This window comes from Salmo salar, chromosome ssa21 (genome assembly GCF_905237065.1).
Source record: "Salmo salar chromosome ssa21, Ssal_v3.1, whole genome shotgun sequence".
Lineage (NCBI taxonomy): Eukaryota > Metazoa > Chordata > Actinopteri > Salmoniformes > Salmonidae > Salmo > Salmo salar.
In genome coordinates, this window is record NC_059462.1 from 30,037,659 (window position 1) to 30,059,933 (window position 22,275).

The 22,275-nt window shown below is 42.9% G+C and overlaps 1 protein-coding gene across 2 annotated transcripts in view; it reads left to right on the forward strand.

Moving 5' to 3' along the window:
- LOC106582087 (mannosyl-oligosaccharide 1,2-alpha-mannosidase IB) overlaps nucleotides 1-22,275 on the forward strand; it is a 140,862-nt gene that overhangs the window by 60,637 nt on the left and 57,950 nt on the right. For both annotated transcript variants that reach the window (XM_014164819.2, XM_014164820.2), the window contains exon 5: nucleotides 3,238-3,334. In XM_014164819.2, coding sequence (XP_014020294.1) covers nucleotides 3,238-3,334 — 97 coding nt within the window. The remainder of the gene's footprint in view (nucleotides 1-3,237; nucleotides 3,335-22,275) is intronic.

Here is a 22,275-nt window from a genome sequence, read left to right on the forward strand (position 1 = left end):
AACACATCCAGAACCATGAGGTTGGCTGTGAGTTTCTTACACATTTTTCTGGCTCAGAGATAAATCACTAGAGGTTGGTCTGTGTGTTTCTCCATCTCTGTGGAGCGTGGGTTTTATTTAACAGACACTGAGAACCCCACCACAAGCTGTCGTTTCCTAATGCTTCCCTCCCCAAGCCCAGAGTTAGACAGGCAGGATGGCTGCTAACCAACGAGCAGAAGGCCTTCAACAGTCACTGGGAATCAAAGCCAAGAGTAGGGAAGACCACAGTTGGGAACATAGCTAGCACTGTCTTATTGCAGTGTGTAGATTCGCCCTCTTTTTGCTGAGGCACATTATTCCTCTGTCTTAGTGTGATTTGTGTATCCCTCATCAGTGCTCCCATGGTCTCAGTGAAGAAGCTGAGGATCAGCTAAGCTGGAGAAGAATGAGGACACCTGAGAGCAGGAACCAGACCGAACCAGAGCCAACCAAAACCCTCTCTCTTTTCAAAGCCAGATATAAATACTTGCAATGCCACTTAACACATTACCGTTCTGGTCTGCGTCCCAAATGGCACCCTTTTCCCTTTATAGTGCACTACTTTTGACTAGGGCCCATAGGGTGCACCACATAGGGAATAGGGTGCTGTTTGGGACACATCCCTGGCCTTGTCTCACGCTACATGCAGCGGCATGGTAACGTATGTGTGTATGTCTGCAATGAACTTGACATTCAATATGTGCTCAAGAGGGTAACCTAACCTGAAGGAGCAGCATCTGTTGAAACGCACCATACAGTCATGCATGAAGGGAGAGTTTCATTGGCTATGGCATTTTAGAATCAGACTCCCTACTACAGAAGTGATCTTGAATGCTGGTCAATATGTTACGCCAGTCAGTCAATTCATTAATGGCTGTTGGATTTTAGACTCTAGACATGATATTGAGTGCTGGTCATAATGTTACAACAACAAGCTGTCATTGTGTCATGTTAGTGGTACACTAAGTGAAATGTCCAGTCACTGTGTATAATGTTAATATACAGTTCCAGTCAAATGTTTGGATACACCTGATCATTCCAGGATTTTTCTTTTCTTTTTACTATTTTCTACATTGTGGAGTAATAGTGAAGACATCAACTATGCAATAACACAACAAAAGTGTTAGACAAATCAAAATGGATTTTAGATTCTTCAAAGTAGCCACCCTTTGCCTTAATGACAGCTTTGTACACTCTTGGCATTCTCTCAACCAGCTTCACTTGGAATGCTTTCCCAACAGTCTTGAAGGAGTTCCCATATGCTGAGCACTTGTTGGCTGCTTTTCCTTCACTCTGCGGTCCGACTCATCCCAAACCATCTCAATTTGGTTGTGGTCGGGGATTGCGGAGGCCAGGTCATCTGATGCAGCACTCCATCACTCTCCTTCTTGGTCAAATAGCCCTTACACAGCATACTTTTCATACATTTCATGGATTCTTTTTTTTTGTACTGGCCCCCCGTGGGAATCGAACCCACAACCCTGGCGTTGCACACACTATGCTGGCGTTGCAAACACCATGCTCTACCAACTGAGCCACCCACCCCTACCTTGTCACAACACAACTGATTGGCTCAAACACATTAATAAGGAAAGAAATTCCACAAATTAACTTTAAACAAGGCACACATGTTAATTGAAATGCATTCCCGGTGACTACCTCATGAAGCTGGTTGAGAGAAAGCCAAGAGTGTGCTAAGCTGTCATCAAGGCAAAGTGTTGCTACTTTGAAGAATCTCAAATATAAAATAGATTTTAATTTATCACTTTTTTGGTTACTACATGATTCCATATGTGTTATTTCATAGTTTTGATGTCTTCACTATTATTCTACAATGTAAAAAATTAAGAAAAGCCCTTGAAAATGTGTGTCCAAACTTTTGACTGGTACTGTACATTTGAATATTCAGTTTCTGTAAATCCTATATTTTTTAACAGATGGGCCAATCAGCATTTGATAAACCGGCCAATTAGAGGTCTACCTCGCCATCAGGAGCCAATGGTTAAGTGGTGTTTTCCCAGTGTGTTAATGTGATTTATAATCTGCTGTGTGGAGACCGAGTGCGTCAGCAAGCCAAGAACACAATGAAACTCCTGGCCATGTGTTTTATTGGCTTTGCTCCCTTCCTCCTTTCCCTTGGTGCAAAGGAGGAGGAGAGGCTGGCAGAGGAGAGCGAAAGGAGAGGAGGGGACTCTGGCTCAAACAGGAGGAAAACCTGGTCTCACATTTTTGGATGGCTGCCATGGCAGACAGAGACAGACCAACAGGGTGAGAAAATGTCCTCCTGGGATAGCTAATCCCACCAGACTAGGGTGATGAATTAGGAGGAAAAAGGGAAATGTTGAGCGTGCAGTAGAGATTTGGGAAAGCGTGACTCTCTGTCAGTCAACAGCGTCATCCTCACAGTTTCCCTTGAATTTCCCTTGCGTCTCCTCTTCTCTCCTTTGGTCAACATCACTGTCTTCGTGTCAAGGCTTGCCTCACCATCCTGTCTCTTTCTCCCTCTTTATTCTCAGTTCATCTCTTACGGCTCCTCTGTAAAGGTCATATTAAGAATACAGACGTGAAACACAATGAAAAAGATTAGAGAGAGGAGCCCTACGGCGCCAATTTGCCAATGTTGTCTGAAGAGAAGTAGTTACACGGCAAACACACACAGAGACTGTGTCTCGTCCACCCAGCCATGGTGTGAGATGTGTGGTGAGGGACCTGCTGGCCATTGACCTAGAAACTGAGTGACAGAGGAACTGACAGGGTTATGGTCACACCAGGGGCTGGGGCTTGGGGTGTGTAAAGAGCTTGGGGGGGGGGGTTAAGGGGCTGAGGGGGCACGGGGATGTCAATCTCAGTTGCATCATTTTCCAGAACAAAGGCCTAGGTGCCATTCTCTCTCCAGTGTCGAGGCTGAAATGATGGTGAAAAAAGGATTGTTTGTGCTGTCAAGATGTTACGTGCAGGACTGTATGTATGAGCCATTTATAAAATAAAATGTATGTGACAAGCCTCTTGTAAGGTTCTCCCTTTAGAGTCTATAGTTCAAGATAGGTTCATGGTGTTGTAGCAGACAAAACAAAATGCCTTGATTGTCTTTCTCTAAGTGCTCTGCGTTTCTATTCCAGGTAGAACAAGAGTCAAGACTCACGTTATGTTGCTGTATTGCAGATGTGTCTAAAGCCTGTGTGTGTGTGTGTGTGTGTGTGTGTGTGTGTGTTGTAGATGATGAAGCATGCGTGGGACAGCTACAGACAGTACGGATGGGGACACAACGAGTTGAAACCTCTCGCAAAGAAAGGACATTCCACCAATATCTTTGGTAAGTGCCATGGTGTTATTCTGAACCACACACACGTAAATTCACCTTTCCTCTCCGTATGTGCACACCCTCCCTCAGAAATACTGTACATGTTCATGCTTGGCCGGATCATCCATTAACAGTGGATCCCATCCAACCAACCCAGTCTGTCTCTGTTTCTGGGTTGTTGCTGTTCAGCTTTGCAGCTGCTTTCTGAGATAAAGCAGATCAGACAACTTGGACTGCGGCTCATTTGTGGCGTGTGTAATGTGTATGTATGCGTTTTCTGTATGGGAAAATGAGAATGTCCAGTGAAGCAAATTGTCCATAAGCTCTTGTGGTGTTTGATGAGCTGCTGTTAAATGGTGAATGAGCTGCAGCACTGTGGTGTGGTCAGTCTGGTTCTTTGGGATGGCTGCTGGATATATATCTGCACTGGGTAGTGATCTCATGTTCGTTGGCCAGAAAACAAAGTGGAGGAGAGGCAGAACCCCACACTGATGAGCACCATCAGCTCACACTTCTCACTAAACCACATTATTGATGAGTCTCTCTCTCCCTCTCTCTCTCTCTGCTTTTGTATCTTGCTCCTCTCTCCCTCTATCTGTCTGATTTTGAGAGGCTCTACAGACAGGACTACTAGGCTATATTGATCCTTCTGTCAGTGTGTGTGTGTCAGTTGTTTATTTGGTGTGTCTATCAGAGGGAACATGTTGGAAGAGGCTTTCAGACTCTGTGATATCTGTGCTTCCCTCCCTAGAGCCCCCCTCCTCACAGCGTCTCATATATTCTCACAATGCGCCATCTCTACTGTCTGTCTCTACTGTGCCTTCACATGTCAAAGAAAGGGGAATGATCTCTGTGTGTTTGTGCTAACCCAAGCCTATCTAAGGTTCGCCCGCTATGATAGTGGTACAGGCCTGGATTTCTAACAAGAGGATTGGGTGTCCATTGTCCTCGTGGCACCAGTCTCTGTCAGATAACCCTGTTAGTGTTGTGTAGAAACCTAAGAGCTGATGTTCACAGTAGATAGTAAAAGTTTTGAACACGGAATGGTTCACGCAGGGATAATAACAAACGCCTGTCCTTGTAATGGAGCACATTTCAGTTGAGGCTGGGGTGAGAGAGTGTGGAGCGGAGATTGAGCTAACAATACAGCAGTGTGTTCAGATGGAGGTAACGGAGTGAAGTGGTAACAGAGTTGACATCATGCTGAGTTAACTCTTGACGGTCGCCTAGGATAGGGGGCGCTACAGTGATTTTTGAAAAAAATGTGTGCCCATTTTAAACGGCCTCATACTCAAACTCAGAAGCTAGGATATGCATATAATTAATGCTTGTGGATAGAAAACACCCTAAAGTTTCTAAAACTGTTTGGATGGTGTCTGTGAGTATAACAGAACTCATATGGCAGTCAAAACCCCGAGACCGATCGTAACAGGATGTGGAATTCTGAATTGCGGACTCAACTTCATCACTTTGCCTATTAATCACACCGTGAGCAATGGTTCATTGAGCACTTCCTATTGCTTCCACTAGATGTCCCCAGTCTTTACAAAGTGGTTTGAGTCTCCTTCTGTGAAAACTGACTGAATGAGACGCTGTGGAAAGTGGTCACATGAGGAGGGCCATCACCATTATGACGCCGGCGCCCCTGGCTACCCTCCCCTTTCGAAACGTTTTGAAAGACAATGCAATCGTCCCCCTTGAATCTTATTGGAGCTCTGGTTGAAAAAGGCCCTAAAGATTTATGTTATACAACGTTTGACATGTTTGAACGAACCTAAATAAAAAAAAAAATGCTTTTTATTGAAAGAGGAGTCCCGCAGCCGATGGAAGTTTTGGAGCAGCCTTCAGAACGCGCTAACAAGAACAAGCTATTGGGACGTAAAGGATTAACTTTTTCGAACGAAAATACATTTGTTGTGGACCTGGGATTCCTGGAAGTGCTTTCTGAGGAAGATAATCAAAGGTAAGGGATTATTGACAATAGTATACAAGAGTAGATTTGATATGCGATTGTTCCAAGATGGCGCTGACCTGTAACGGTAGCCTATTTTTCTGAGTATCGCATCCCCTTTTATCGCAAAGTGTGATTACCCAGTAAAGTTATTTTTAAATCTGGCATTACAGGTGCTTTCAAGAGATATTCATCTATAAATCTTAGAATGACAATATTACATTTTTAAAATGTTTTCGAATAGTAATTTAGTAAATTGTAGCGCTGTTTCACCGGATGCATGAGGGAAAATAGTTAGTCAACGTCACGCGCCGATGTAAAATGCTGTTTTTATATATAAATATGAACTTTATCGAACAAAAGAATGCATGTATTGTGTAACATGATGTCCTGAGAGTGTCATCTGATGAAGATTGTCAAAGGTTAGTGCTGCATTTAGCTGTTTTTTGGTTATTTGTGATGCATGTGGTTGGTCGGAAAATGGCTATGTGGCTACTTTTACGATATACTCCTCTAACATAATCTAATGTTTTGCTTTTGCTGTAAAGCCTTTTTGAAATCGGACAACGTGGTTTGATTCAGGAGAGGTGTATCTATAAAACGATATAACATAGTCCTATATTTGAAAAAAAATATATATTACATTTTGTTATGCTAATGGCGATAGGATTTTTCACTGGATGTCCGTCCCGCATACGGGGGGTTAAGGGGTAACAGAGTTAAAGTCATGCTGGGTTAGCCCCCTAGAGACGATGTCCACGCTCCTGCGGAAATCTAATTGGCATAATTAAAACAATCCCCATCAAAATCAGTCAGTTTAAGCTAGAGAAGCTAGAGAAATCAGTCAGTTTAAGCTAGGGGCTCATCTGAAGTCGGTACAGACGATCTGCCAACTTCTGTCTGTAACGTCCGATCAGTTTTGGCTACACACTAAGAGTCGTGAGACTTTCACGAACATGTCTGTTGTTTTGCTCTAGGACGCACACAGATCTCACAAGACTCGTCTGAAGGTCCCCCGGTACCAGTTGAAAAAATGAATTGAAGTACAGTGCCTTCAGGAAAGTTTTTAAACCCCTTGACTTTTTCCACATTTTGTTACGTTACAGCCGTATTCTAAAACAGTTTTTATTTTTAATCCTCAATCTACACACAATACCCCATAATGACAAAGCAAAAACAGGTTTTTATAATTTTTTGTAAATTTAGTAAAAATAAAAACTGAAATACATTTAAGTATTCATACCCTTTACTCAGTACTTTGTTGAAGCACCTTTGGCAACAATTACAGCCTCGAGTCTTCTTGGGTATGACGCTACAAGCCTGGCACACCTGTATTTGAGGAGTTTCTCCCATTCTTCTCTAGAGATCCTCTCAAGCTCTGTCAGGTTGGATGTGGAGCGTCGCTGCACAGCTATTTTCAGGTCTCTCCAGAGATGTTTGATCGGATTCAAGTCCGGGCTCTGGCTGGGCCACTCAAGGACATTCAGAGACTTGTCCCGAAGCCACTCCTGCATTGTCTTGGCTGTGTGCTTAGCGTCGTTGTCATGTTGGAAGGTGAACCTTTGCCCCAGTCTGAGGTCCTGAGTGCTCTGGAGCAGGTATTCATCAAGGATCTCTCTGTACTTTGCTCCGTTTATCTTTTCCTCAATCCTGACTAGTCTCCCAGTCCCTGCCACTGAAAAACATCCCCACAGCATGATGCTGCCACCACCATGCTTCACCGTAGTGATGGTGCCAGGTTTCCTCCAGACTTGACACTTGGCATTCAGGCCAAAGTGTTAAATCTTGCTTTCATCAGACCAGATAATCTTGCTTCTCATGGTCTGAGAATCTTTAGGTGCCTTTTAGCAAACTCATATGGGGTATTGTGTGTAAATGTTGTTCCCCATGCAGAGCAAGGGGAACAACTACTCCAAGTCTCAGAGCGAGTGACGTTTGAAACGCTATTAGCGCGCACCCCGCTAACTAGCTAGCCATTTCACATGGGTTACACCAGCCTAATCTCAGGAGTTGATAGGCTTGAAGTCATAAACAGCACAATGCTTGAAGCATTGCGAAGAGCTGCTCGCAAACGCATGAAAGTGCTGTTTGAATGAATGCTTACGAGCCAGCTGGTGCCTACCATCGCTCAGTCAGACTGCTCTATCAAATCATAGACTTAATTATAACATAATAACACCCAGAAATACGAGCCTTTGGTCATTAAAATGGTCGAATCCGGAAACTATCATTTTGAAAACAAAACGTTTATTCTTTCAGTGAAATACGGAACCGTTCCGTATTTTATCTAACGGATGGCATCCCTAAGTCTAAATATTGCTGTTACATTGTACAACCTTCAATGTTATGTCATAATTATGTACAATTCTGGCCTTTGTTAGGAATAAATGGACTTCACACAGTTCTCAATGAGCCAGGCGGCCCAAACTGCTGCATATACCCTGACTGCTTGTACGGAACGCAAGAGAAGTGACACAATTTCCCTAGTTATAAGAAATTCATGTTAGCAGGCAATATTAACAAAATATTCAGGTTTAAAAATATGTACTTGTGTATTGATTTTAAAGAAAGGCATTGATGTTTATGGTTAGGTACATTGGTGCAACGACAGTGCTTTGTTCGCAAATGCGCTTGTTAAATCATCACCCGTTTGTCGAAGTAGGCTGTGATTCAATGAGAAATTAACAGGCACCGCATCGATTATATGCAAAGCAGGACACGCTAGATAAACTAGTAATATCATCAACCATGTAGTTAACTAGTGATTATGTTAAGATTGATTGTTTAAGATTGATTGCTAGCAACTTACCTTGGCTTTTTGCTGCCCTCGCGTAACAGGTAGTCAGCCTGCCACGCAGGCTCCTCGTGGAGCGCAATGTAAGGCAGGTGGTTAGAGCGTTGGACTAGTGTTCCGTCCCTCTCCTCGCCCCAACCTGCACACATCAACAACTGACACTCCACGAAGCATCGTTACCCATCGCGCCACAAAAGCCGCGGCCCTTGCAGAGCAAGGGGAACAACTACTTCAGGTCTCAGAGCGAGTGACGTCACCCAATTGAAACGCTATTAGCGCGCACCACCGCTAACTAACTAGCCATTTGACATCGGTTACACTCACCCCCCTTTTGACCTCCTCCTTTTCCGCAGCAACCAGTGATCCTGGTCAACAGCATCAATGTAACAGTATAGCTTCTATCCCTCTCCTCGCCCCAACCTGGGCTTGAACCAGGGACCCTCTGCACACATCAACAACTGACTCTCCACGAAGCATCGTTACCCATCGCGCCTCAAAAGCCGCGGCCCTTGCAGAGCAAGGGGAACAACTACATCAGGTCTCAGAGCGAGTGACGTCACCCGATTGAAACGCTATTAGCGCGCACCCCCGCTAACCAACTAGCCATTTCACATCGGTTACACTAGTAACCGGAAGGTTGCAAAAACGAATCCCCGAGCTGACAAGGTAAAAATCTGTCATTCTGCCAGGCAGTTAACCCACCGTTCCTAGGCCGTCATTGAAAATAAGAATGTGTTCTTAACTGACTTGCATAGTTAAATAAAAAAATATGTAAAAAAAAAAAATAAATCTGCAAATCGGTGTCTAAAAATACCGATTTCCGATTATGAAAACTTGAAATCGGCCCTAATTAATCGGCCATTCCGATTAATCGGTCGACCTCTAGTTTTAAGGGGTAACAGAGTGAAAGTCATGCTGGGCTAAGGGGTAATAGAGTAGATGTCATGCTGGGTTAAGGGGTTACAGCTGAGGTAGCCTCCCGAAATCATGTTATCACGCTTCCTTCGGAGGTCTGAAGAATTTTGAAAAAGCCAAAACGGCTAGAATGGCTTCCAGTGGCTAGATTGTTATTGGGTGTTACATTTCAAGTACCCTCCCTCACATGCCCGTAGAAGTGGTGTTATAGGGAGTTCTGTCTAAGCAAGCATTTGATTGGTTTGACGTGTTGCAAGGCGTAACTGATTTGCACCGGGTTTCCACCCCTTTTTAGCTACTTTCTGCCATTGATTTCACCAGGATTTCCGATTAGGGAAGCCTGGTTCCTGACGAGGTTACACCGTGTCAAACTTGGAAAATACACTCTCAATGATGCCACAGGCTTGGAGAATACACTCTGAATGATGCCACAGGCTTGGAGAATACACTCTAACAGGCGCACTATTACAGGCTACTCTGTCTGGCAGTAGACTGGGCTGCAGTTCAGTGATACTGATGATAACCTACCTATGCTCATATGGGATGCAGTCCAGCAGTAGCAGAGTTTACAGGGTTGGATTGCTGTCTTACGTTCCCAAGCAAAAAAAAATAATAGGATATTGCTCAAACAGTAGGGGGAAATGAGTCACTGACTACCAAAATGTAACTGGTGGAGTTTTAGGAGGGTTTCTGAAAGCCAGCACTGGAAGTTGGCTAGCAACAACAACTAAAACCTAAGACATCCACCATGAACACCCACTGAATTTGCCCAAGAAGAGGCAAACATAATAATAATAATACACACCAAACTTAAAGAAAGGAAGCAAACCAAAATGGTGGAGCAAAACGAAAACAGGGAAGATCAGACAAAGGAATGCTTTTCGTGAAATCAAATATGGAGAGCCAACTAAAGGTGTTGACCCTCCACATCTCTCAAGACAACTTGAGCACTAGGCCAGCCACTCTTAAATAGAACCTGGGCCAGTACAGGTGAAACCCCTTCTGACTAACGAGACGGCAACCAGCACAGGTGTAACACATACTGACTAATGAGATGACACCAATCAGTGCTTCCTACTTGCTAACGAGCTGTATGTGCTGAAGTCCAACCTCAAAACATAAACGGGAAAAACAAAACGTGTAACACGTGTTACTGGAACAGATATGTTATCAACAGTATCACTGAGCCTGAGCCAGAGCCACACCCTGCAGCACTGTAAACTCAGTGCTGCAACACTCCGTCTGTGGCTCTATGACACAGAGCCAGGTAAGGACAACAACAGTCTTACCACACTACAGTTGTCTGTGTGCATAGTCCTTACCTTGTGGTGGATGTTGTGGTTATAGTGGTTTATCCTACCAGTGGGTTGCTGAATGCCACTATAGGCTCATATCCCTGACTGAGTGCCTTGCCTACTCGCATAACAGGGAATCATAATCACTGTCAGTCCCATCAACTGAGCATTGATTGAGTTGGAAAGCGTTTGACCTGTATTCAAGGTCAGCCATCGGTCACAAAGTGCAGAGCAGCGAGGGCCGTCCTGTTTACTGTGGCTGGATGGAGAACAGACGGACAAGCCTCTGATCTTTAAACACACTGACCTACTCTGGTGTTTACAGGAAACTGCTCTCCAGGGAGCACAGGGTCAGGTTACGTTGATATTAGCTGTTAACTGGACTGACAGTCCCTCTGCAGGGCCAGGCAGACATAATACACACAACAATGTCAACAACCTTCTCATGTTTTATAAACATTTACAGCATTAATGTGGCCATATAAGGAGATGTTATTTTATTAAAGTGATTTTTTTATTTTATGTGGTGACATTTGATTGCCAACACTACCAATCCAGCTAGAGTCAATATCGACAGTGTTTCCAGTGCACTTAGGATCTGCTAACTCATTCATGCAATGACTCCTTATGCAGTGGCTGTCTTTGTGTAAGTGCATGTCTACTTGCATTGCCTGGATGTTGAGTGTTCTTTAACCAAGCCCAGGAGAGCCCACAACTGAGGATATTATGCAACCAGGGCTGCATCTTATTCCAAAAACTTGCTCCCTCTCTTCACTCCTCGTTCACTCTGCTTCACAGATCGGATAGGTTGATGCATGGTGACATCGCAAAGTACGGTACCCTTGTTGCATTGTGGGATGAGAGTAACGGAGACATCATATGGACACCTGCCTGCCCTTCCAACAACCCTAGACAGCACAGCAGGTCTCACATTGTATTACCCTCACACAGTAGAATCCAGGAAGTCTTCCAGGGAGCATTTCTCCCTCCGCCCCCACCCTACTATGCTATGGTCAGCTCAGAGAGCAGTTGCCATAGCGATTGAAGGGGCAGCTGAGTTCAGGTTTGTTTGGGCACCTGGTTGTCCCTCAGACCCCAAGCTGCAAATTTAAACAGGCTTTGATCCCCAGGCCTGCTAATCAATTGCTACACTACAGACCTGCTAGCCTTCAGTGCTTTGTTTCTCTGTAATACACTACAGACCTGCTAGGCTAGCTGTTGGCACTTTGTTTTCCTGTCACAACAGTCCTGCAGGGGAGGATAAATTAATTGATAAGGTAATAAGATTATTTGTTACTACAGATTTAATAGATCATTCGATCATAAATGTGGATGCCATCCCATGGTCGACAGCTCCCTTTCCTTCCCTCCTCAGTTTGCAGCCTGTTAGTTAGTTGTTTTTCAGCATGTAGGTCATGTCTTTATATGATTGATTCCCAGTAGGGATGTTAACCGTTAATCTGTTAGCCTCCCAAAATACATTTGACCGGTCATGCTTAGCGATCTATAAGTTAATTTACATAATTTAATGGAATTAAATTGCCGCCTGTGTATTTTCGTTAGTCGCCATGAATCTTATTTAACACATGCGCACAGCATACAGAGCCTAGTTTCGCTCTAGCTTGTTACTGGAGCGAAACGTTATTTTAGAAGCCCAGTCATTGCGCAACAAATAACAATTAGAAATGCAATTGCGTGTTAACTGTTTTGATGGCCACAATGTAAAAATAGCTACTATTTTAATTTCTCAATCTCAACTCGTAATTAAAGAATGCCTTCCATTCGAGTGCTATAAGTAGACCCAGGCTGTATCACATCCGGCCATGATTGGGAGTCCCATAGGGCGGCACACAATTGGTCCAGCATCGTCCGGGTTTGGCTGTGGTCGGCCGTCATTGTAAATAAGAATTTGTTCTTAACTGACTTGCCTAGTTAAATAAAAAAAGACTGCCTGCCTTCCTGCCTTTGGGACAAAGACTGCTATTATTAGGGCGGAGTCAAGACCATCTCATTGTTGTATACAGTATCTCTGGCTATAGTCAGCGGTACTGTAGGCAGGCTATCACCACCACTTTTCAATGTGTGCTCAAGGCAGTATAGTTGTTTGAAACCTGAACATTTTACTTTACATGAGGCATGTCTTACCTTGCTTCAAAGTAGCATAGCCAAATCCAACCATAGAAACGTGAAGGACATTACTGCTCTCTCCCCTTCTATTGGTTTTCATATCAACTTTCTTTCATTGTCCAGTTGCCAATTTAGGCACAATCCTAGTCATATTAGCAACCCATCCTAGTTGCTGCTATTAGATTCCCCCTGTTTTCTAACAGAGATGTTGATCTCTGTCACATATGGAACTGCTCTCATTAGGTGTGCTGTTTAGCACGGCGTTTTCCCACAAATTGCATTTTGGCAAATGTTTGAAACTTACAATTTATCAGCTGCTTCATTGCAGGTTCAATAACAGGGTAAAGTATTTTGACAGTAAGACAATAGGCTTGCTATTATTTCATGTTTCCATTAACCCTTGTGTAGTCTTAACATTCTGTATACTCCCCTTGTCCTAAGGGTAAAAAATGACCCACCATCACTAAACCCCTAAAATAAAGCAGCTTAATTGAATTTTAAACCCCAAATCTATTTTGTATGAAGAAACAACCTGTCATTCATCACAAACTTTGTGAATATCTGGGTTTTCCCTCTTCACAATGCAGAAAGACTGCATTTAATCAGTGGACACCACTCGTTTTTATTACAACACACCTGTCATAATTGTTTTCTTTACTAAAGTAGAGGATTATTATTATTATTATTATTATTAGTGCTAAAGGTACTGCATAGCTGTAAACAATTTTTTTTGCAAGAAATAGCACTTGTATAGCCTAAGAAAGTAGCAGAAATGTGCAGAAAGTAGTTTTGAATGCATTTTATTGAAGGGAAACAAGAACAGTCTTAAACTTTTTTGGCAACATAGTGATATATTCTTATACTGTACAATGAGGATTTAATCTACAAAATACTAGTTTTCTCCCATTTGTTTAACTATTGCCCCCACCAACAAGGTGTATAAACAACAATAAATAAGAATAAACTAAGATAGGATAATAGATACAAAACAAAAACATGAAGAACATAAATCAATCAACTCTAATTAGCACATGTAGGACAGTATGCAAGTGTGTGTGCATGGACTTTGCAGATGTATTTTTCACATGTTTTCACCGTTTTGTGCAGTGTGCTCAGGAGGACATTTACATTACATTTACATTTTAGTCATTTAGCAGACGCTCTTATCCAGAGCGACTTACAGTAGTGAATGCATACATTTCATACATTTTTCATGCATTTTTTTTTTTTTTGTACTGGCCCCCCGTGGCCCCCCCGAGGGACCACATTCATGTTCCTCTTTGGGAGGTAAGAAACTAGGGTGGGGGTGAAGGCAAACTTTGAAGGCCTCTCTTCCCCCTTGTTGTGAGGAGTGCAGGGGGGAGCTCAAGCTTGTTCTTTCTAACTGTGCCAGCCATGGTGATCTTCCTTTTCAGGAGCTCCTGGCTGAGTCCAATCAGTAGCATACATAATCTCAATTTCTCTGTGTGTCTGTGGTGTGTAAATTATTTTATAACTGCTGGGTCAAAAATGACCCTAAGACTATCTTTGTACCCTGGTGGTGTACAGCTTTCATGGAAATATGAACAAAGGCGATGTTTCACTTTTTCTGATGTTGGGGTCACTCTAGGAAAAGTCATCAAATTTCAAGTTGGAAAAAATATAATTTAGGCTGGTTTCTCTGCTGTTAAACATAGTGGCAGGTCATTTTTTACCCTTAAGACAACACAAAGGTTAAGGCTCTTAATGAAAAATGTATGTTCCTTGTATGCATGTATAGTATTTTGTTGATCACCTCATTTTACTGGTTGAAAATGTTTTAACCATTTGTTGACCGGTTAACCTCTCTGGGCTAGGGGGGACGAAATCGTCCCACCTACGCAACAGCCAGTGTAATCCCGTGGCGCGATTTTCAAATACCTTAGAAATGCTATTACTTCAATTTCTCAAACATATGACTATTTTACACCATTTTAAAGACAAGACTCTCGTTAATCTAACCACACTGTCCGATTTCAAAAAGGCTTTACAACGAAAGCAAAACATTAGATTATGTCAGCAGAGTACCCAGCCAGAAATAATCAGACACCCATTTTTCAAGCTAGCATATAATGTCACAAAAACACAGAAGACAGCTAAATGCAGCACTAACCTTTGATGATCTTCATCAGATGACACACCTAGGACATTATGTTATACAATACATGCATGTTTTGTTCAATCAAGTTCATATTTATATCAAAAACCAGCTTTTTACATTAGCATGTGACGTTCAGAACTAGCATACCCCCCGCAAACCTCCGGTGAATTTACTAAATTACTCACGATAAACGTTCACAAAAAAACATAACAATTATTTTAAGAATTATAGATACAGAACTCCTTTGTGCAATCGAGGTGTCCGATTTTAAAATAGCTTTTCGGTGAAAGCACATTTTGCAATATTCTGAGTAGATAGCCCAGCCATCACGGCTAGCCATTTAGACACCCACCAAGTTTAGCCCTGACCAAACTCCGATTTACTATTACAAAAGTTTGATTACCTTTGATGTTCTTCGTCAGAATGCACTCCCAGGACTTCTACTTCAATAACAAATGTTGGTTTGGTCCAAAATAATCCATCGTTATATCCAAATAACGGCGTTTTGTTTGTGCGTTCAAGACACTATCCGAAGTGTAAATAAGGGTCACGAGCATGGCGCAATTCGTGACAAAAAAATTCTAAATATTCCATTACCGTACTTCGAAGCATGTCAACCGCTGTTTAAAATCTATTTTTACGACATTTTTCTCGTAGAAAAGCGATAATATTCCGACAGGGAATCTCCTTTTCGGCAAACAGAGGAAAAAATCCCAAAGGCGGGGGCGGTCGGGGTCACGCGCATAAGCTAGTGTCTCTTGATCGGCCACTTGAGAAAGGCGATAATGTGTTTCAGCCTGGGGCTGGAATGACGACATTCAGTTTTTTTCCCGGGCTCTGAGCGCCTATGGACGACGTGGGAAGTGTCACGTTAGAGCAGAGATCCTTAGTAAATGATAGAGATGGAAAAGAAGTTCAACAAATGGTCAGACAGGCCACTTCCTGTAAAGGAATCTCTCAGGTTTTGACCTGCCATTTGAGTTCTGTTATACTCACAGACACCATTCAAACAGTTTTAGAAACTTTAGGGTGTTTTCTATCCATATGTAATAAGTATATGCATATTCTAGTTACTGAGTAGGAGTGGTAACCAGATTAAATCGGGTATGTTTTTTATCCAGCCGTGTCAATGCTGCCCCCTAGCCCTAACAGGTTAAAATCCATTTTTATGCAATTTTTCTCGTAAAAAAGCGATAATATTCCGACCGGGAATCTGCGTTTAGGTAAACAGAGGAAAGAAAACAAAGCATTCGGTCGACGCGGGCACGCGCCTGAGTCTCACAGTACTGTAACCAGCCACTACCCAAACGCGCTACTTTTTTTCAGCCAGAGCCTGCAAAGCCACGATTCAGCTTTTTGCCGCCTTCTGAGAGCCCATGGGAGCCGTAGGAAGTGTCATGTAACAGCAGAGATCCTTTGTAATGGATAGAGATAATCAAGAAGGGGAAGAAATTGTCAGACAGGCCACTTCCTGCATGGAATCTTCTCAGGTTTTGGCCTGCCATATGAGTTCTGTTATACTCACAGACACCATTCAAACAGTTTTAGAAACTTTAGGGTGTTTTCTATCCAAAGCCAATAATTATATGCATATTCTAGTTACTGGGCAGGAGTAGTAACCAGATTAAATCGGGTAAGTTTTTTATCCAGCCGTGTCAATACTGCCCCCTAGCCCTAACAGGTTAATGACGGTCGGTTAGTCAGCAGCAAAATTGACCGAAATTTGCATCCCTAGTTCCAAGGGCGGAATAGCACACTGGGCTGTGAGGGCTGTGAAACGGCGCCATTGCAACATGCCCGTGTGAGAGGTCTAAATCACACACACAGCACGACCGGCAGAGGAGAAATGAGGAGAGGTGAGAGAGAGGAAAACCTAGAAGTGGATGTCTGATAATGGGATGAAGAACTAAAGAGGATAATTCAGTACCCAGAGGGCTGAGCCTGTCTGAGGAGAGAATACCATCCACTGTCCAGAGGGAGGAGGGAGAAAACAGGGAAAAAGAGAGGGAGAAAGGAGGGAGGTGCTGAGGAAATGCATTTCATGGAGAGAAAAACATGATGGTGCTGAGATGTGGAGGGACATAGAAGTAGAGAAAGATGTGGAGAGAATATGAAGCAAAATGAGGAAGAGGGAGGGAGAACTGAGTTGTCTGTGTTCAGACGGGATAAGATCTGGATAGAATTCACCAATGGTAATGTATGGAAGACCTCTGGAAAATACAGGGAGGAATGTTCATCATACAATATGAATCAACCTGAGAAAATAATCCACTACAGTTATGCCAAAAACAAGGATGGTTGAGCCAGGTTTCACAGAGCAACATAGGATGTAATCGCTAAGACTTCAGCATTCTAAACGATTCCTACAGTGGCTCTAAACATGAGCAGCTATTATGACAGCGATGGATTCCTCCAATCACGCCTCGGGGGACGTGGGATTGACAAGACTAAGGCCCTCCCCCAAGTGTTATATTCTCACCTCTCCTCCTCAATATTCACAAGCTCACTACAATATTCCTTTTCCTATCAGCCCCCCTGTCGGAGCACTGATAACATCTCCAATTACACATATACTCTTCTGCTGATTGTCAAACTGTGTTCCCCGGGTGGCTAATATCCTTCTAATGAACAAAGTAATTTCCTTGTTGGTCGACCGTGTTGAAGAGAGTGAGAGAGGGAGCGTGTCTCTGCTCTTGCAGGAAATGATACAGCAGTGGTGATGTTAGCTGTCATAGTCTTACAGCTTCCGAGGCCTTTTGGGCTGGGCTCTGCTTTTCTGTGCTTTGGGGTCAGTGGGATGGATGCTTTAATAACTGTGGCAGTGGATGAAGCAGTGATTTCTGTAATTAAATGGATTAGCCAGCAAAATAGAAAAAGTATCCAGCCAGGGAGTTCCTGGCTGTTGGGGTCCGTGGGGGCATGCAGAACAAGCTCTGTTTAGGTGGCCTCTGGCACATTCTAATGCATTGATTCCATTCAAAATACACAGGTAAATTATTGAATACTTTAACGACTTTACCTCCCAGATTGGTAAAATTAGTTGTGGTATTGTGAAGAAAGATATGAATTTACAATTAAAATGACTTAAAATGTGTGAATTCAGTGTGTTAGTTGTTTTGGATATTGTCTAGGCCTATCTTCTAAGTAAGAACCTTTTTTTAACATTAAACCTGTCTTCTCTTGAAACTAAAGCATTATTTAGTTTTACTGCAAGATATGATTTGCCACAATTATGTTTGTTCTTCAAATTATGTTTTTTTATTGACTGCTGCTGTGGACACATAGGGTAAGGAAACCAATGTGTCGTTTTGGTATTTGGGTGAACTATCTCTTCAACAGTTTGACCTGTCAATCAATCAGTGTGGGTGGGATTTTGAGGGTAGGCGGTAGATTAGAAATCTAGTCAGAAATGTAGTTTATTGTGGCAAAAACCTAAGACAAAATGTTGTGTTCAAGTAAACATGGAATTCCATTTGAGAAACAATATTGAATAGCAGGAAAATGGTTTTAAAAATGCTAACATTTTCAGGGGGAGGACCCCTAGACCCCCCACCAGATTTTGCACCCCCAATTTTTTTTAGAAGGCAGGAACTCATGAATAGACCTACAGGTGTGATTGAAATGAAAAATTAAGCAGAAGTTTAACATGGGCTACACAGAAAGCAGTAGTTGACTACTCCATTGTCGTCACTTTAATCAAATCAGTAGGCCTATATCTATGTCTTTAATAATACCATGTAAGTATCATGCTTTTATAACCTTCAATATTTTTTCATATTTTGGACCAGATTAGGGGGCTCTCTCCACTACCTATTGTTCCTGCAGTGAGGATTCAACATCTTCATCAAATGTTTTCATAATGTATCAGCAGATAATCACCAGAAAGCAGAAGTAGTCTACCAGTATGCAAATTAAAAATAACACAGGTACCAAGAGGCCAGACAATGAGTCTGTTATCGGCTTTAGCTGATAGCTGGCGCTTATGGAAAACACTGATGAAGCCTGAGTATGGAGGGACGATGTGGTGGTGATGACTTTATAATGACAGCTGGAGGGTCCAGAGACACTTATCTCCGCTAGAGAGTATGGAGGGGGGAGATGAGGCTGAACCTGGTGGTGAGGCTAGTTAGAGCAGCTGCCAGCCTGTATCACAATCTCACTAAGGGCTGAGAAACTCCCCAGTCAATACCTGCCTGGCACTCAAAAATGAGCAGACACCTCCAATAAGCCAGCACGCCCTAACTCTCTCTCTCCAGGGAGTTGGCTGTGTGCGGTGCACTTCTCCATTTATTCATGTGTTGGTTTGTTTGAACATTTGTGTGTGTGTGTTTGAGATATTTCATATCAATCCGTAATGTAGTAGTACATTTGTGCAGGACTACACAATAGTGAGTACTGTGCCAGTTGTGAACACCCGTCTGTTTGGTGCATTAGTTCTGTAGCATACAGTGGGTTTCTAGGGGTGCGTCTTACATGTGCTCCGTCCTTGTCAAGTGAATTGGGGTAATCTAAATCCTCCAGTCCCTTAGAGAGGAGTGGATGTTTGGGGGGGAATCGTTGCATGTCGCCCTGATTAACGTCCAGTGGCTCTACAGTATTTCTTTATTTTTCCCAGTGCTGCTAGGGAGTTTGGGGGTCGGCCTAGACCTGCTGGCAGCATTAGAGCGAGACACAGTGAGAAGAGAGTCTGCATCCAAAAGGGCTCTGGTCAAAAGTAGTGCACTACTGTATATAGGGAATAGGGGGCAAGGGTACCGTTTCAGACACAGCTAGAGACTGAAGCTAGCTCTGCTCCTAACAGGATGTTGTCACATTTTCTTCTCCGCTCCTCCAGCTCTCCCCTTCTCCCCTATTCCCAGCATTTCACTCCGGTTAAACTTTTAACAGGCAGGCTGATGCTCAATTGGACGGCAGACAGGAAAGCAGACGGATTTGCCGGCTGCTGGGTCCACTAGGAATGCGTATAAGCCTCTCAAACACAGTGGAGGAAAAAGGGAGAAAGTTGGAACTTTAATGACAGCCTAAAGGAGCACGAAATTAGCTTTTTCTCCCCGCCTAATGTTTGACAACACATCAAATGTGACAAGAGAGCCTGTGTTCTTCTGAGTAACGCTACAAACTATTGGATAGGTCACTCAGGAGCCAATTCCCCACAACTCTGTGCAGCTCTGGAGTTGATAACATTTTCTATAAATATTAATATTAGTACTAACGACTGGAGGGGGCCACTTGAAGATGGTACAGGACGTCATGTTCAGAAGATCATGCAGGGAAAGGAAGGAAGAACATTTACTGCTGCTGCTCACCACAGTGTAGGTGTCCCTAAAACGAGGCCTCACTCACATTCACTCGCTCACATTCATATTTACTGAGCGTGTAGCTTAGTAAATATTCCTCAGGCCACTTATGGTGACTGGCTGGTCTCACAGCACACAACCCACATCACACACTCCCTCTGGAGATGGGCCACGGTGGGAAGAGGGCTTGAGAGAGAAAGAAATTGAGAGATGGGGGAGAGAGTGAGAGACATGGAGAAGAGAGAGAAGCTCCAAAAAGCAAAACTGTTTTTAGGCAAGGGCCAACAGAGCTAGGAAGGGGAGGCACCTCACCTTTTTAATGGAAAGAACATTGGTGTATCCTAGGTCGGAGATGGATGTTCTCCATACTGAGAATGATTGCATCTTCCGGAGGTGTAGTTATCACCAAGACTAGAAGTCTACACTGAGAGACTGGATGTGAGAATGGATTTTTTCCGGGTGTGAAAGGTTTACTTGTCAGCAGATGCGAACTCTAACCACACACACACACACACACACACACACACACACACACACACACACACACTTCCAATTCTCTCCCACGCACACACTTCCATTCTCTCCCACGCACATGCACACATACGTGCACACACTGGGTTAAAAATCCAGAATCTCAGCCCACACAGTCCTGACTTATCCAGTGCTTTAGTCAATGGTTTAGCCTACTGTATGTCAATACATGACTAGCAAAATAGGTGAAAGGTTAATTGTACCCTGTTTCTAATAAAACAGCCATAGATCTAAAAGAGCCGTATCAAATATTATTTCCATAAGTACAGTCCCTGGTAAGGCGCTTTCTTTAAGAACCAACGAGAGATACCCTGGTTTCCCCTTTCAAAGTCCTTGAGCTCAAAGTTGGGCATTGATAGATTAACATAATCACTGTGAGATTATACTGTTTTCAGTACCTCCATACCGCTGGTGTTTAAAGGATCTAGTGACCTTTCTTTTCTTCAGCTATGCCACTGTACTGAACGCACTGAAGTCTCTACACACATTTCTCTTTGGCTGAGCTTGTGTATTCCCCAAGTAGCTTGCTAACTTTGCTCAACTATCCAGAAACTTTCCCACTCTTGGCCTTCAGCCATAGAAGTAATTTGTTGACATTTTACACAAGATATGGTAATCTGAGAGGGGCCTGGTACACTTAAAGGGACACAAATTGGACATTACAAAGGCTTCTGTAGAGAGTTGGAGCGCCAATGGAAAGCCAGAAGGCAAGTCTTCCCCATGATTAGAAGTTTGAAGCCCACATGATCTCTGTTTTAGTCGTGAACATCAATAATTAGGAGTTTTTCATAGTTCTCCCTCTTTTAAAAATATAAAATGAGAGAGTGAAGAAGAACTTTCAGCAAGAAAGACCCTCCACCCCCAAAAGAGTTTACTGATCCGATGTAATCTCTAATGTAATGTTCTCAGACCTAAGGCATCCAGCAAACTCTGGTCATTATTGATATTTTTACTTTCCGGGTACAACAATATTAGACGAGCAGAAAAAACGAATGTCTGTAAATCCTAATTGGGATTCCCAGCTCTACCCATTTACACACAATGCCCCATAATGACAAAGTGAAAACATGTTTTGCAAATGTATTTAAAATGATATACAGAAATGTCTCATTTACATAAGCATTCACACCACGGAGTCAATACTTTGTAGAAGCACCTTTGGCAGTGATTACAGCTGTGAGTCTTTCTGGGTAATAAAAAAAATGTATGTATGTATACATGTGTGTGTGTGTGTGTGTGTGTATATATATATATATATATATATATATGTGTATATATATATATATATATATTAGTTTTTATTTAACCTTTATTTATCTAGGCAAGTCAGTTAAGAACAAATTCTTATTTACAATGACGGCCTACCTCGGCCAAACCCTCCCCTAACCCGGACAACGCTGAGCCAATTGTGCGCCGCCCTATGGGACTCCCGATCACGGCCGGTTGTGATCCAGCCCGGAATTGAACCAGGGTCTGTAGTGACGCCTCTAGCACTGAGATGCAGTGCCTTAGACTGCTGCGCCACTTTCTAAGAGCTTTCCACACCTGGATTGTGCAACCTTTGCCAATTTTATTTTCTAAATTCTTCAAGCTCTGTCATATTGGTTGTCGATCATTGCTAGACAACCATTTTCAGGTCTTGCCATAGATTTTCAAGTAGATTTAAGTCAAAACTGTAACTCGGCCACTCAGGAACATTCACTGTCTTCTTGGTAAGCAACTCCATTGTAGATTTGGCCTTGTGTTTTAGCTTATTGTCCTGCTGAAAGGTGAAATCATCTCCTAGTGTCTGGTGGAAAACAGTCTGAACCAAGTTTCCCTCTAGGATTTTGCCTGTGCTTAGGTCCATTCCGTTTCTTCTGGATCCTGAAAAACTCCCCAGTCCTTAACGATTACAAGCATACCCATAACATGATAAAGCCAC